At 43.6% G+C, this 16,260-nt stretch overlaps 6 protein-coding genes across 6 annotated transcripts; 5 read left to right on the top strand and 1 right to left on the bottom strand.

Annotated features, from left to right (window-relative positions):
* Nucleotides 1–6,337: 6,337 nt before the first annotated feature.
* O0I10_004939 (uncharacterized protein) lies at nt 6,338–7,594 on the top strand (the record flags this gene model as incomplete). Its single annotated transcript, XM_058484988.1, has 4 exons — nt 6,338–6,341; nt 6,418–6,734; nt 6,801–7,392; nt 7,449–7,594. The coding sequence occupies 4 exons, from the start codon at nt 6,338–6,340 to the stop codon at nt 7,592–7,594; spliced, it is 1,059 nt and encodes a 352-aa protein (XP_058344138.1).
* A 41-nt stretch (nt 7,595–7,635) lies between these two features.
* O0I10_004938 (uncharacterized protein) lies at nt 7,636–8,686 on the bottom strand (the record flags this gene model as incomplete). The annotated part of the gene is made up of 2 exons (XM_058484987.1): nt 7,636–8,033; nt 8,098–8,686. 2 exons carry the CDS (start codon nt 8,684–8,686, stop codon nt 7,636–7,638), a joined length of 987 nt encoding a protein of 328 aa, XP_058344137.1.
* Nucleotides 8,687–9,136: 450 nt separating this feature from the next.
* O0I10_004937 (uncharacterized protein) lies at nt 9,137–11,200 on the top strand (the record flags this gene model as incomplete). Its single annotated transcript, XM_058484986.1, has 9 exons — nt 9,137–9,286; nt 9,372–9,618; nt 9,693–9,826; nt 9,891–10,000; nt 10,074–10,171; nt 10,235–10,304; nt 10,366–10,382; nt 10,449–10,670; nt 10,731–11,200. 9 exons carry the CDS (start codon nt 9,137–9,139, stop codon nt 11,198–11,200), a joined length of 1,518 nt encoding a protein of 505 aa, XP_058344136.1.
* A 252-nt stretch (nt 11,201–11,452) lies between these two features.
* O0I10_004936 (glycerol-3-phosphate dehydrogenase (NAD(+))) lies at nt 11,453–12,789 on the top strand (the record flags this gene model as incomplete). Its single annotated transcript, XM_058484985.1, has 6 exons — nt 11,453–11,496; nt 11,561–11,707; nt 11,759–11,861; nt 11,926–12,483; nt 12,543–12,649; nt 12,708–12,789. 6 exons carry the CDS (start codon nt 11,453–11,455, stop codon nt 12,787–12,789), a joined length of 1,041 nt encoding a protein of 346 aa, XP_058344135.1.
* Nucleotides 12,790–13,483: 694 nt separating this feature from the next.
* On the top strand, nt 13,484–15,152 carry O0I10_004935 (protein disulfide-isomerase domain; the record flags this gene model as incomplete). Its single annotated transcript, XM_058484984.1, has 3 exons — nt 13,484–13,664; nt 13,769–13,964; nt 14,036–15,152. The coding sequence occupies 3 exons, from the start codon at nt 13,484–13,486 to the stop codon at nt 15,150–15,152; spliced, it is 1,494 nt and encodes a 497-aa protein (XP_058344134.1).
* Nucleotides 15,153–15,651: 499 nt separating this feature from the next.
* O0I10_004934 (uncharacterized protein) lies at nt 15,652–16,222 on the top strand (the record flags this gene model as incomplete). The annotated part of the gene is made up of 2 exons (XM_058484983.1): nt 15,652–15,994; nt 16,056–16,222. 2 exons carry the CDS (start codon nt 15,652–15,654, stop codon nt 16,220–16,222), a joined length of 510 nt encoding a protein of 169 aa, XP_058344133.1.
* Between the last annotated feature and the right edge of the window lie 38 nt (nt 16,223–16,260).

The following is a 16,260-nucleotide window of genomic DNA, read 5'->3' as shown; positions in this document are numbered from 1 at the left end:
ATGACTGGAAGGATTGATGGATTTTACTTTATGGTCTATCCATAATAATCCATATGGTGCACGCTATCAGCCAATTCCTCACAATCAACATTGTTGCAAAATCCACTGCATGAAAACGATTCTCCTGCTCCAGCCGAGCATTTCCATCATTCAAGTTTCTTGATCCGAGCTGATTTGACTGAGCTACGCTGGAACAGCAAACATGAAAATTAATGAATCGCAGACCCTGCGAATGTCTCCGTCTTTCAAACTTTGGGAAGCTCCCATTCCAAATTTTCAAATGAAACGTGAGGTCTTTATTAGATAAAAGTGGATCAGCATGCGAGAGCACCCTTCTGACCCATTTTCAAGTGGGGAAGTGGGCAACTTCGGGGCGGTGGGCCGTCCGCTCTTTTGATCCCATCATTCACCATTTGGACCACCCCGCATTTTAAATCTTCACAGTGAACCCTGCTGTTTTTAATTGAATGAAGTTGATCAGCATGTTCCAGCGAACCTTCTGACAAAGTTTCATGTTCGAGATGGGGAATCCCAAGGTAATACATACTATTTCCATAGGTCATGAACCCGGCGCTGCCATGCTTTCCGATCTCCATAGTAAATCCCACATTGTACCCTCCCATTCAATATTTTCAAATGAACATGAGGTCTTTTTTAAAACAATATCAATCAGCATATCCCAGAGTACATTGTGTGAAAGTTTCAGGTTCGAGGAGGGGTAATCTCAATATCAAGGTTTGATGTACGGTGTTCATGCATTTATACAAGAGGTGTCCGACCGATTTACTTTCCACTTCTTCCACCCTCAGCTCTTCTCTCTTCCTCCCATTCCCAACTGTTGCCCCATTCATGTATACAACTACCACCTGCGAACGATTGTCCTGCTGCTACCCATCATGTCAATCCTACAACGCTCTTGGTCCGAATGTCTTTGACTGAATGGCAAGTCCATGGCGTATGCAGCCCACTACAACAGCCGCGAATCTTGACACTTCACCTTCTCTTGTACAATCGTCGACGACAATCAAACGTAACAGCATTCATTCCAGCAGTTGCTATTGGCGATGTCTTTACACCATTGTCTCATACAGCGTTCACAACCTTGTCACTCTACTACGACACACGCTCTTGCACGCTCCTCGGCCACTACCAAACGTAACAGCTTACTCTATTGTCTCAAGCAGTGCTATTCACTTGCAGCATCCTGCCTTGCATCCTTTGTTACCTGGACAACAGATAGCCATTGCATGGGAGCAGCTTTGTTTACGTGTCATCAACTTGCTTTCAATACATACGAATTCCTATGGATGATGCCATATCAGCTATCAAGTACGCCACAATGCAAAGCATCATCACCTTAGTTGAGCTGCGATAGGAGACGATCAAGAAAGAGATGGACCAACACCCTGATGGAAAAGGAAGCGTATCAGCAGCATTATTGGACTTGCAATGGATATGGATGGATGGATGCAACCAAGTGCAGTGATTGGGAAAGATGGAATTTCTCTTTTGGTTTTTGTCGCGTTGTCAGCAGGAACGATGCACGTGGCGCGTGGATATCGCTGAGGATGATGATGGATTAAGAGGGCTTGTATCTTTGGCGGAAGGTGTTTACAGCCATGGATAGGTTTTGGAGTGCTCGATTCGATGCATGCAGCAGCTATTTTACAATCATGGATGAAGGATGATGATGACGGCAGCAACAAAGAATACAATGACACAATTATCCCTGTTGCTTCTATGTGATTCACCCGTATCCCATTCAATTTGCAATGCTGTTCCCTTATCATATTTGCTTGATAAACACCCACACTACCATGTGCTACTATTCTTCGAATGTCTCATTGAATGAAAATTGGATTCAACATCATATTTAGAAGGGTATCGTGCTACCAGCTCATATGTGCAAGATGTGGATCACTTGGTTGCTTTCTGGATTGAAAGGGGAAATAGAAATTGGAAGGTCGGGAAGCGAGATTGGATCATTTACATTACCGTATCAAGAGGCTTTTGTCCCTTTCGTCGCATTGCATTGGTTTAACTTCATCTCGTTCATATTCTATATAAACGATAGGTAGCAGCGATTTTCAGCGGTTGATTCAACGCTTGTATTTACGAAGATAGTGAGTTGTGGAAAAGTGGATGGTTGTCATTGTTTGGTGATGAACGCCTTGTTCATCTCATATGCACTCGGATTTGTATTATGCATGGCACCAATGCTCTTTGTGATCACAGAAACACCCACGCCTACCATCAGATGAAAGACATTGTCGCCCTTGCTATTACTCGCAATACATCCACCTTTATTTCCTTGCACCTTCAAAGGCCAAATTGATGTGAGTATCATGTAAATGGATGGGCTTATTCGATGAACGATCCATATACTGATATCCGTGATGATCTTTAGCTTTTCATTGTTACCCTCCTTTCATTGTCATTGTAATTTGAGTTGTTATTAAGGTAAAACCTCATTCTATGCTAAATGAATCATATACTCATTCATTTTGATTTAACTATCTCCGTAAATGCATATGCAAAGTTGGAGTAGGTGGCATAGTACACTACAGCCCACATGGTGGTGATGATATACAGCGGCTTCCACGAATAGGCCTGAGGCTGGAATAACCAACTTGTCCCGAGAGATGCATTGATCAGTTGAAGCCCATTTTAAAAGTCGTTTGGAATGCAAGGAGCGTACGGAGCTGGCTGTTGGAATGGATAACCATATGCGATGAACCACCATGGCACTGTTTCAACCCAACAAGACTCTACAATGGACGTCGCGTTGTAATTCATTAATCACTTCCCGCCCCATTCTCTTCATCATCGACACTATCACAAGAAAACAACGTAACCATCACCACCAGCATCCGTTATTGTCGTCCACATCATGCTCGAGCCTTTCCTCTTACTATCTCACAATTGAACTTTTGTATGGGTCAAGCAGCTTTTACATCATGAACCTCGTGTGTTGCTGATGCTTTTGTTGAAGGTAACTCACTCATTAGCAAGATCGTTTCCGCCAATGAGAACATGGTTGGGATCAGGGTGAGTGGAAAAGATAAAAGGTAACGTGCGTATACTTGGGTGTGTACAGACGAGGTTGCTCTTGACGAGGTGCATGAAATTAAAGGCACTCCCGATACAATGAAATAACCCAGATGATAAGCTGGAAGTAAAGAATAGCATAAAATGCTTCAAATAAACTCTGTTGCTGGTTGTCTTTTATTCTTTGCAATTACTTTTCTAGTTATAATACGACGATAGTTGTTGTTTATAGATAATAGAAATGAAGTAAGCGTTGTAAAGGTTGTAAATGCTAAGAAAAGAAAAGGAAATGGGGTGTGGGAATCAAAAAGTAACGAAAGTGATGCAAAAGTAAAGAAAAAGTGTGTGGAATATGTGCAGGGAGTGGGAATCGAACCCGCGATTATGTGTAACCGATCCAAGAAAAAAAGCCAAAAAAGGAAGAGACAATTGGTTTCGATGACTTCCGTCATGTACTCACAGGGATGACCGCGCGAAGGTTTGTCTCACCATCCCCACCTCTAGCGGGCGGACCAATCTCCGCATCGTCAAGGGACCTGGTCGGATTGGGGGCCCGAGCAGGTGCTTGATTTTTAATGGTTCTCTCCCCCTGCGTGCCCCCAACACTGCAGGGCGAGAGATCCGAGGTCCATTTACCCTAGGAATCGATCTACTTATATAATGGTTTTAGGGACCCCCATTGTCAACTTGTGGGTCTCTTCATTTTCACACTTTTCCCCACCGTTGTACATGAAGCTACGCCCGATTCCAACGTTTTTTATATCATTTTGATCGTAAATTTTACTACAATCATATAAATGTAGGTTTTTTCGAGAAAAAAAGTGAATGGGTGTCATTCTCTTCAGATTTAGGGCAAACCACTGCTTTCATCACGTGGAATTCGATGATTTCATTCGCCCAAAGGCTTCGGAGTGCGGCCTTTTTTTCTTCCACCTCCACCTCTTTTTCAATCTCCACACAACCGCACCCACCCATCCTGTAAGCGTGATGAAGCTACTTTCTTCTAGCAAATGGTGTCGACAGCATTATAGGCAAGAGGATGAGCTGAGTTTATTGTACTTGGTGGTTACATACACACTTCGCTATGATTATTGGCTTCGGGAAAACGCGTAAACAGCATCCTATCATGAAAAAGCTATCCATTAAATAACAATGAATCCATATAGTTCTTCTATGTTTGGTAAGAGGAGTCCTATAACGGTTGCATTGATGTGCACGGAGCAAATTGACGCCAATCCCGCCATAGTAAAATGATGGTATAGCTTAATTACAAGGAATGTGTTTAATTGAAATCTCGCATAATGGTCGTTGGTATTGACCCAAGTGTATAGGCTGCCATATTAACAACAGCAAGCGGGGTGGCGTGGAAAAGGAAGACAAAGAGCCCCTTCTTCTCCTCTCCCGTTTCAGAAAGCAAGGTAAGCTTGTCTCCATTGCAAACTACAACGCATTAATAGCTAGCGTCCCTTCCAATGTACAGCGTCAATGCGTGAACTGGTGGTCAATGGCAACACTTCTCCATGACAACAAGTATACGCGTGCGATCTACCTTTGACTTAAACTTCCATTGCAATACAACATCGTATGTTCAATCTGCATTACTTTATTATTCAAGTTGGACGTCGAGATACTAAAGTCTACGTGTAGTTTGCTGCTCTCTCCTTTATAATCCAAAAGGGGGCGTGGTGTGTACTCGTTCCATGGTTGTCACACAACGAGAGGTCCCAACAGGTCTTTACACCTTTGCTCTGGGTATGTTGACAAGGAATGCAAATGCTGTGCTTGCTATCTTACATTGCTTTTATGGTAGATTGAATATCTTGGATGCTGGTGCCTCTGACAGTACAAGGAATACAGCGATGGTCGTTCACCATCTTTTCATGCATCATTACACGCGTCGTTATCCAGCAGCACGTTACTACAAGATACTTTGTATTGTGATTCACCCATTATTAAGGTATGAAAGAGGATGGATGGGGATATTGATTGAGAGATGGTGATTAAGGATGATTATCATTTAATGAAGTGTGCGACGTGATGTCCAGTTTCCATGGCGCCATGTCAGCTATCAAGTACTACACCGCAATACAAGCAATCTTCACCTCGTTGAGATGGCCATGCATGTGATTGAACAACAGCCGGATGGAGAAGGAAGCACACCAGCAGCGATCCCTTGGCTCTTTCAACCAACATGGTGGACTTGGAATGGTGATGATGGGTGGATGGATAATCCTGGAATGTTGCTTTGGTTACTTGGCTCGTTGTCAGCAGGAACGATGGATTATGTCACCATGTGGATATGGCTGAGGATGATGATGGATGGGGTGGAATTGACAAAAGGTGTTGTACAGCCATGGATGATATTGGAGTACTCGACTCGATGCATGCAGCAGTTATTTTGCAACCATGGATGTAAGGATGATTACGACGGCGACAACCAAGCATACAATGACACAATTATCCTTGTTGGCTCTTTGTGATCACCTCCCATATCTTATTCAATTTGTATTTGCTTGATAAACGTCCACACTACCATGTACTACTATTCTTCGAATGTTTCATTGAATGAAGTTTGGATTCAAGGTTTAGAAGGGTATCGTGCTATCAGCTTGTATGTGCAAGATGTGGATTACTTGGTTGGTTGGTGGATCGAAGGGGGAATAGAAGTTTGAAGGTCAAGAAGCAAGATTGGATCATTTACATAAATCATCGTATCGAGATGCTTTTCGCAACGTTATTACTATATTACTATACTCGCTACATATGGGATATGTCATACATGAAGTATGCCACGTTATTTCAACAAGAGTGTGCTACTACAGTATGGATCAAAGCCATGTGATATCTATTCACAAGCAAGGAGGAATCGGCCTTTGTTCTTCTTCAGAATACAACCTTTATATAAGATCCTCTTAATAAACGTTCTAATGGCGATGGCTTGGATCAACAAAGTGAGGTTGTGGATGGGACATGTTATCAATACAAATTCTCCAACATGCATGATAAGCATTAGATCCAATAGACCGAAGAGATATTTTGGCTTAGCCATGCATGATAAAACGAGTGGATATTGGGCTGAGGGAGGGCTAGGCCTGGGTATGTTGCGTAGTAGTAGTATCAGTGTCTAGCCCTTTGAGCAAAACACGCTATCACCCTTTGGATGGCACTCCGATATATGAGACATTGATCTCCCCAATGCTCGTCCTCAGGTACGCAAGTGCCACTTTTTCTTTCACACACCTTATGCATCTCACAAGACTATTTGTTTCTTTTATCTGATTGATTCAACATGGGTACGTCATTTATTCAAACTAGCTAGTATCCTCCCCTTCAATGATACAACTATTGATCCTTATGCTACTTATGCAGCAACAGCAACAGCAGCAGCCGCTTCAACCAACGACGTCAAATACCTGGTCTTGCTATTGCTCATTGTACAGAACAGTGCTTTGAATCTCGTCATGCGCTACACTCGAGCAAGTGTCCCCAGCGATCAGCAATACCTCGCATCCACTGCCGTCTTTATGAATGAATGTGTCAAGCTGGTCGTGTGTTTCGGTGCATTGTATACAATGACATGTCGGCGGTCCTTTTCTCGGCTGGTGAAGCTCCTGCACCATGAATTTATTACACAGTGGCCTTTTGCCGTAAAGACGGCCGTCCCTGCCATCATCTACCTGATACAGGTAAAAGCTACCTATACAACCCCCCTATGTATACGCTTTATCTCATTGCCCGAGATACTATTGTAGAACAATCTTCAATATGTGGCTGCTACGCACTTGGATGTTGCTACGTTTGCCGTCTTGTATCAACTCAAACTACTTACCACTGCATTCTTCAGCCGTATCGTACTCAACAAGACTTTATCACAAATCAAATGGGCGGCCCTGGGTTTGCTGACTATTGGCATCGCGCTGGTCGTTTTGCCAAAAGAAGAAGTCGTTGAAGAAGCATCATCATCATCTGCCACTGAATCGATCGGCAATCAATCCAGTGTACAAGGCTATGTGGCCGTCCTAGTGGCATGTGTCCTTTCAGGTTTAGCAGCCGTCTATACCGAAAAGATCCTCAAAGGAGGTTCACCCACACCAGCAGCAGCACAACGATTACCTTTGGATGTGGGAGGTGACAAAAAGGATGGTAATGATATGAGCGTATGGTGGATCAATAGCACACGTCTCGCGGCTTTTTCGGTGGTGTTGGGCGTTGCTACCTTGATTCAAGATGTTCCCACCATCATGGAAAAAGGGTTCTTTGTACATTATACGCCAATGACATGGTGTGTCATTTTGATCCAAGCGATTGGTGGTCTTATTGTGGGTCTCGTAGTCAAATTTGCTGGTATGTGAGTATACGTGCAATTCGAGTGATCAATCTAAGAAATGGTATTACGATAGATTCGATTCTCAAGGGATTTGCTACCAGCTTCAGTATCATCCTCTCAAGTTTGGTGAGCGTATGGCTCTTTGGATTTACCATCACTGGCACGTTTATCATTGGCACTGGATTTGTGATTTATGCAACCTACTTGTATGGATTATAAACATCATCATGCTACTACTACTGCAATCTTTATTATGAGTTCTATGCTTCATCTGGTTTATGGGGTTGATGATCAATGGTATCGGGTTTGGATGCATAGGTTGGGATATCAGGCTTATGAGTGGTGGTGACAAGAGGAGCGGGTGGTAATTGTTTGCTGGTGTTGTCGTACGGGTAATCATTAACAGGATAATCATTGACGGATTGGTCGTGCAAGGTCATATACCCCGTAGGTGGTGGTGACACAAACCGCCGTGCTTGTTGTTGGAAAGAAGGCAACATGGGCTGTCGCATACCAGCAGCGCTATTATCATGGATGGCAAAATCTTCTTCGGTAGCTGCAAATTCTCTTGTCAAACGTCTTCGCTTGTCATCTTGACGACGTCTTCGGCAACAGCACAACCACCATACTAAGAGACCAATAATACACGCCACACCCGCTACAATAGATATTATTTTTAGCAACAAGAAAACGCATACAATTATAGACATCATCTCTCTTACCTATGCCTCCCACTGCAGCACCGGCAATCGTGGCCGTCGATAACTGATTGTTATCACCTTGTTGATGTTGTTGTTGTTGTTGGTTTTGGTTTCGATCCTGCTGCCCATCTTGATTTTGATCTTGTTGTTGCTGGTTGTTGTTGTTGTTATTGTTATCCTCTTGGGATGAGTCCGACGATGATTCGGGAGTTGTAGCACCATCCCCGCTCGAATGATTATTGTCTCCTGGAGTGGGTGTTGCTACTGCTGAATCACCTGCTCCCGTGTTATTAGACCCTTGAGTAGTGTGTTGCTGGTTTTGATTTTGGTCTTGGCTTTGTTGATTCTGCTGTTGGTCTTGATTTTGGTTTTGATTTTGGTTTTGGTCTTGTGTATTGGTAGGCTGTTGCTGTTGTTGGTCTGTAGTGGTAGGTGCAGGCGTAGGTGAATTGCCTTGTGATGGTTCAGCTGAGGCTGTGGGTGCAGGTACGTTGGCAGCATCAGATGAACCACCTGGCTGTTGCTGTGCAGCGTCGGATGACTGTGCGTCGATCGTATTGACCAGAAACAGTAATAGGATCAAGGAGCATGTTATAGAATGAGCCTTCATTGTTTTGACAACTTGATTAAGGGGTGGGAGAAAGAAAAAAGTAAGAAGAGAGAAAAAGAGAAATATGTTGGATTACATTGAGCAAAGAGAGTCTAAGCTCAAAATGTAATTGCGGACGATCTACAATTGCAATTTCTTTTCGTTCATCATCAGCGTTGTGCAACGTGGTCTCCACCTTCGGATCGTCTGGACCAGCCTAGCATTTACTTATAAGCTAATCCTCTTACGGCAAGGGTGACAGTGCTTTAGAGCATCATCATCATCCATGATCCTCCCGCATTCAATAGGATCCATTCATATCACTCCACTATTCTCTGCAACTAGAGTTATCTTTGTCAGCCTTCAAACATTCAAGTGATAATACGACTTTGAAACACAGACAGCCGCTCCTTTAAAGCATTTCGTACCTTTTCATTTACCTCCCTTTGTTTCTCCTATTGAACCACCACCATGTTACCTCTTTGGTGGCCATGTCTCATTCTTGTCCTTCTCATCAGCAATGTCCAAGCACAACAATGCGACAACACATTCCCCGGCAACTTTTCAGACTTTTCAGCCATTCTCATGGACCAACGAGTTTACTTGACGGGTGGCAATTCTGTATGTGTACCACTACTACTACCACTACCACTTGTACATGCATATGCTTATCCATACATACCTCATCACCATCATCATATTACAGGATACAATTGACGTATGGTCACTGGATCTTTCCACAGGCGTTGATCAATCATGTCCTCATTGGGAACCACCACCATCCGATACATCATCTTCATCATCATCATCCATCACAGTGGCTCCTTATTTATATGGTGTTGCCTTCGCAGGCCCAAACGAATCTATCTATGTTCAATCTGGGGATCGTGGTACGACTGAAATGGACAACATGGTCGTTTACAACATGTCTTCTGCTTCTTGGCATCAAGCTGGTATGTGTGTGTGTGAATCCTTGTGAGTTTATGGATGATGGGCGGCTAAAAGGGAACGATGGTATCAACAACAGCCGTGGACGCCACCAGCCAATTGCCACAATCACGTGCAGAAATGTCAGCTACTGCAAATAGCACAACTCAAGTCGCTTGGTTTTATGGAGGCCGATCCACCGAAGAAAGGCAACAAGCGGGTGAACAACTTTATGCAAGTAGCACGACGACGTATAACAATGGTCGCATTTTGCTAATACAATGAACCCTACATTTAGTATAATGACTTCTACAACTTCGATATGCAAACAGGTGTATGGAGTTGGCCAACGATTCGATACGCTTGGGGACAACGACCTGCACGATACGGACATAAGGCGGTCTTGGTGTAAGTATGATCTTGGCATTGTGGTACAAGGACCACTAGTTGCATATGAATGAAGAGCACTGACATATTGCAGATCAGGACAATTATTTATATTGGGTGGCAAAACAGCTATCAGAAACGTCTCAGATGATTCATGGATCTTTGGTGAAGCTGATTTCCAAAGTGTGCTTGGTAAGTTGGAAGGGGGGGATGATGATCCATAGGATCTTTATACCCACTCACGTGATCGGATAGTGTTTGACACCATCAAAAACAAGGCTGTAACAATGGCGACCATTGGTGACACCCCAGATGGCAAATTGGAGTAAGTAATGGGTGACACAACAAAATGTATCTTGATGTTGATGGATTTCTTTTATTGGCAGCTTCTCGGCTACATTAGGTAAGAGATCATTCATTGTACAGTGAGAGGGGATCAATGAAATATTGATAAGGATAATTTGCGTAGCACCGGATGGCAAATCAATCGTTGTTTTCGGAGGCATCAATGTTGAGCAACCAACCGATCAAAACGAAGAGGATCAATCGAGCCATACTGTTTCCCAGGATCTCTTTGTACTCGATGTATGCACATTGAGTTGGTCAACACCTATGGTGACAGGAACAGCACCATCAGCACGCGCAGGCCATGAAGCAGTGACCTATGGGAATTACATGCTGGTCATGATGGGTAAAAAGGAAAGCTCGTGTAATGCGATATGGATATTGACATGATCTTGTGTGTTTGTAGGATATGACTCTGATGGCAACTTTGTGAATGATATTGGGATCTTGAATTTGGCTACATGGGAATGGGTTGATAGTATACCAGGAGACGAAGACGAACCACAACCAGTGCAACCCGATTGCCGATTCACATTTCCTCATATGCCTGACAATGGAGGTGATAATGGCGGCGATGGTGGAGATGAACCCAAGGTTATTTCGAATCCAAATCAATCGAATCATACCACAGCCAAAGCAGTCGGCATTTCATTGGGTATCGTTGGGTTCCTTGCATGTGCTGGTGCTGCAGTGTTTTTGTTTTTACGCTATCGAAAGAATGCTCGTACCCCCAATCCACGATGGCTACCACGACCTTCCATTATGAAAAAAGAAACATCATCATCCACTCCTCCTCCTCCTTCATCAACAACCAACACCGATCAGCCAAATCCGACTATTACGACCACCACCACTACCAACAATGAACCCGCCTAAACGCAACTCTTCGATCCGTACATATCTATACCACTACCTATCATTCTTGTTAATATCTACAACATCTGTACATTTTATCCTTTTGTTTTCTTTTTGTACAAAATTATACAATTTCCATGATCGTCATAACTATGTAAGGGTTTTCTGTCATTGTAAGTGAGACAACAAGGGGGGAGGGCGAAAGAAGGAAAATTCACCGAAACGAAAGAAATCGTATCATTCGACTCTTTCTCCCTTTCTTTTCAAAAGAGCATGGGCAAACAACTCAAGGTATCAATAATCGGCTCGGGCAATTGGTAATACGATAACGCCACATTACAATCTCGATATCAGACATCTGATCTAGAGATACGTACATAGGGGATCCGCCATTGCACGTGTCATAGGGCAAAATGTACAACAACATTCGGATTTATTTGATCCCACTGTGCGTATGTGGGTCTTTCAAGAGCAAATTGAAGGCCGTAATTTGACGGATATCATCAATGAGCAACATGAGAACGTAAAGTAAGTAAAAGACCTCGATTTACAATAAGCTTGGTGTTGACGATGAAACAGGTATTTACCAGGGATCAAGCTCTCATCCAATATCGTGGCCGAACCTGATGTCAAAAAGGCAGCTGAAGGAGCCAACATCCTTGTCTTTGTCTTACCCCACCAGGTACATCCTATGCATACACACGTAGTAGTAGTAGGGATCACAACTCATGCATCTATATTTATAGTTTGTGTACCAAACATGTGGATCACTGAAGGAGGTGATTGATGCAGACTGTCGGGGCATTACATTGATCAAGGGTCTTGATTTTCGAGATGAGAACATTATGCTCTTTTCTGATGAGATTAGCAAGTTGCTTGGTATCGAATGCGCTGCATTGAGTGGTGCCAATATTGCAACCGAGGTGGCTGAAGAAAAGTATGGAGAAGCAACCATTGGAACAAAGTACCCAGACACAGATGGTGCCGTGTTCAAGAAACTCTTCCATACCCCTTACTTTAACATATCAGTCATCGAGGATTACACAGGTTTGCAAATCTGTGGTGCGCTCAAGAACGTGGTGGCCATTGCTGCAGGTGTATGCGATGGCTTAAAGTATGGCAACAATACAAGAGCAGCTGTGATTCGACGTGGCCTTTTGGAAATGCGAAAGTTTGGCAAGACCTTCTTTGGTGGTGTGCGTACAGAGACTTTCTTTCAATCTTGTGGCGTGGCTGATTTGATCACTACGTGTTCTGGAGGTCGTAATCGTCGCGTTGCTGAAGCCTTCATTCACTCGGATAAGGTATAATCCTACATAATCAAGATAATAGCATGCATCCGCTGACACCTTGTCAACTATAGTCCATTGAAGAAATAGAAAAAGAGCTTCTTAATGGTCAAAAGCTACAAGGTACTACCACGGCACTTGAAGTACATCGATTCTTGGTCACACGTAACATGACAGAAGAGTAAGTACATAGCTGACAACAATCACTGGACTTTGGATTGCTCAATGTACATGCATAGATTTCCATTGATGACAGCGGTTTATCGCGTTATTTATGAAAGAGCACCACCTGAATGCATTGTTGAGTACCTCACTTATTAAATAAAATCACGCTTGCTTTTGTTGTTGTCTAACACTGCTGATGCTCGATGATGATGGTCATAAAACGTTTACCCAGCCATATGAAGAATTGCATTTTGTTATCATGCAGTAATGCGTGCATGGTCCCAATTGATACATGGTATCCATAGTGCTGGTTGGTACAAGAGAAGATATTTCATGCACCCATTTGGGAAGGCACACATCTTGAACAAGTAAACTTGGATATAAGAAAGAGCTAAGCCTGATGAAAGACTAATCATCAAACAGCGTGTGGCATTATCGGCAACCTACAGCCGAGGTATTACATGCATATTAGCCACAAGGCAATAGAAGTATGTAGGTCATTACGTAGAAGACAACCCATCACCACTAATAAACATCACGTATCCATGGCAACTCCCCCCTATTTTCAACGTAAAAGAAGGCATCGCTGACTAATACGAAAGCAGAAGCAGAGCCACATTTGATAGACCAAGCTTGCCTGAAAACGTCGGTGTGTCACATTCGACCATTGATCATTCAACAGGTGTGTGTCAGTTAGTTGGCTCAAACTACGCATTAGCTTTTGATATCCAGAGCCAATCAATGCAAGACAGCACAAACGCTTATAATGGGATGATAAATAGGGCTTCCTAATTTCCTGCAACTCTTTTTTATCCTTCTTTCTTTACAAAACTACCCAACACACTACACTATGGTCAAGAGATCTTTGCTTTGGACAGCACTTGCTACCACCTTCGCCGCTCTTACTCAAAGCGTCCTCGCCGACAATGTCATTGAGCTCAATCAGGACAACTTTGAAGATAAGGTTATGGATCAGGATCTGATGCTCGTCGAGTTTTATGCTCCATGGTGTGGCCATTGCAAGGCTCTTGGTATGTATAAACGAGAGAGGACGTGGCGACGTGTGGTTTGTCGCGTCAAGGGTGTATCTGCATGCATGCATGTGTATACTGATGATCACTTTGGCGTTTCTTAGCCCCTGAATACGAGAAGGCAGCTACTGAACTTAAGGATTCTATCGACCTCGGCAAGGTGGATTGTACCGCCAACACTGAATTGTGCAACTCGTATGAAGTGCGTGGTTATCCCACTCTCAAGGTCTTTAGAAAGGGCAACACTTCTGAATATAAGGGTCCACGTCAAGCACCTGGTATTGTCAGCTATATGAAAAAGTAAGTTTGAAACAAAAAGAGGGAGGGATAAAGTGTCATTCATTCTAACAAAACTCTATTATGACTTAAAGGCAAGCTGCACCTGCTGTGAGCGATTTGAATGCTGATAACTTTGATGATTTCAAAAAGTCTGACAAGGCCGTTATTGTGGGTTACGTGTCATCGTCGGATGAGACCAACCAAGCAGCTCTCAAGGCATTGGCTGAGGAGATGCGTGATGATTTCTTTTTCGGTGTTGTGACGGATGATGCCCTTGCCAAGAAGCACAATGTGGATTCGGTGCCTGCTCTTGTTGTCTACAAGCAATTTGATGAGGATGTGGATGGTGGTCGTAACGAATGGACCAAGGATTTGTCGGACAAGAAGGCTGTTGCTGACTTTATCAAGACCAGCACCGTTCCTCTTTTGGGCCAAGTCGACGCGTCCAACTTTGGTTCCTATGCTGAATCCGGTTTGCCCCTTGCTTATATCTTTGCCGAGTCTGAGGAACAAGCAGAGCCTTTGGTGACCGCTCTTAAGCCTGTGGCCCAAAAGTACAAGGGCAAAGTCAACTTTGTTCATATTGATGCCTCCAAGTATGGTGCTCATGCTGGCAACGTGGGTCTCAAGGAACAATGGCCCGCCTTTGGTATCCAACATCTCGACACTGGTGCAAAGTATCCCTTTGATCAAACCAAGGATATCACCACTTCCAACATTGATGCTTTCCTTGCCGACTATGACGCTGGCAAGATCGCCCCCACCTTAAAGTCGGCTGATGCTCCTGAAGACAACAACGGTCCTGTCAAGGTGGTCGTTGCTAACGAATTCAATGACATTGTTCTTGACAAGTCCAAGGATGCTTTCGTTGAAGTTTATGCTCCCTGGTGTGGTCACTGCAAGCGTCTCGCCCCTATTTGGGAAGAGCTCGGTACTGCTGTCAAGGATCAAGGTCTTCAAGACAAGTTGGTCGTTGCCAAATTGGATGGTACTGAAAATGATATCCCACCTGAAGGTGGCTTCAGCGTTCAAGGTTTCCCTACCTTAAAGTTCTTCAAGGCCAAGACCAATGAGATGGTTGATTATGAAGGTAGCCGTACTTTGGAGGATCTTGTCAAGTTTGTGAATGAACACAGTGCCAACGGTGTCAAGCTCACTGTGGATGGTGAGGAAACTGAGGATGCTTCCACTGGTCACGATGAATTGTAAAAATGCTGTTCCCCATATCTCCCATTCTTTTTTTCTCACTCTTTCCCGCTCAACCTTCCCCTCGAAGCATATACCATCTTTTTTATTGCATATATGTGTAAACTCTCTGCTTCAACTTTGATCTTCCAAAAATACATGAAACTTTTTTTTATTACCAAATGATCATCGTCTATGCCGTTGTACCGAGGATGAGTGCTTGGACAATTTCGTAACGATCCCAGATATAAAAGGAAAGGAAGGGGAGATCAAGGCTGCATGAAACATTAACGATGCGTCTTTTTCATACCAGTGGAGCGTTGACGACAATTGCAGCAATGGTGCATTTAGTGCACTTTACTCTAGCATCCAAAGGTGGCATTTCCTGTGCACAAGACTGTGGTATGTAAACAAGCAGTACGATAGCATGCGATGTGTTGCACCTAGTTGACATGTTTTGGCAGCTGACATGAGCTGCGAGAATGCATGTATTGATAGTGAGGGCTTTACTATACACAAGACGATGGTCATTGATATTGCCAACCAGCCTCAAACTGGTGAGAATGGCCTGTCAGTGGAGGATGCATCCGATCCCTCGACACGCTTGCTGCAAGATGAAGAAGATTGTGACGATGATGATAATGATGATGATTCCTCAAGAGACGACGATGAAGACTGTGATGAGGATGAGGATGGCATTTCATCCGAATACGTTGTCGATGCATCTAAAAATGATGAAGATTGTGATAATGAAAATGAGAGACCATCACCTTCTGCTACCAATGCTTCATCCAAACCAGCAGCCCAAGTACCCACCTCCCCATTTGTCACAGACAGCGAAGATGGAGCACGTCCAACAGTAACAGGTACAGCAACATCATGGTATTACCATTACTTTTGTGTTTGCATACTCAAGTATACATTTAGCCTACACCACCATCACAAGCGAAATTTTTAGCCCATCAGCCGATATGCTTCACGCCAGCAGCAGCATTGAATCGGATGTAATCGAAAGCAATGGCCATACGAAAGCTCGTGTATCTATATCCTTACTTGGCGTCTTGCCATTTGCACTCGTTGTATGGTTGCCTTAAAACGGTTGAACGTGTAGCGTTTATTTTCTTTTATACAT

This window comes from Lichtheimia ornata, assembly GCF_029851405.1.
Source record: "Lichtheimia ornata isolate CBS 291.66 chromosome Unknown scaffold00019, whole genome shotgun sequence".
NCBI classification, from domain to species: Eukaryota; Fungi; Mucoromycota; class Mucoromycetes; order Mucorales; family Lichtheimiaceae; genus Lichtheimia; species Lichtheimia ornata.
Note: the sequence above shows the minus strand (reverse complement) of the source record. Positions and strands in the feature narration are given on the sequence as shown.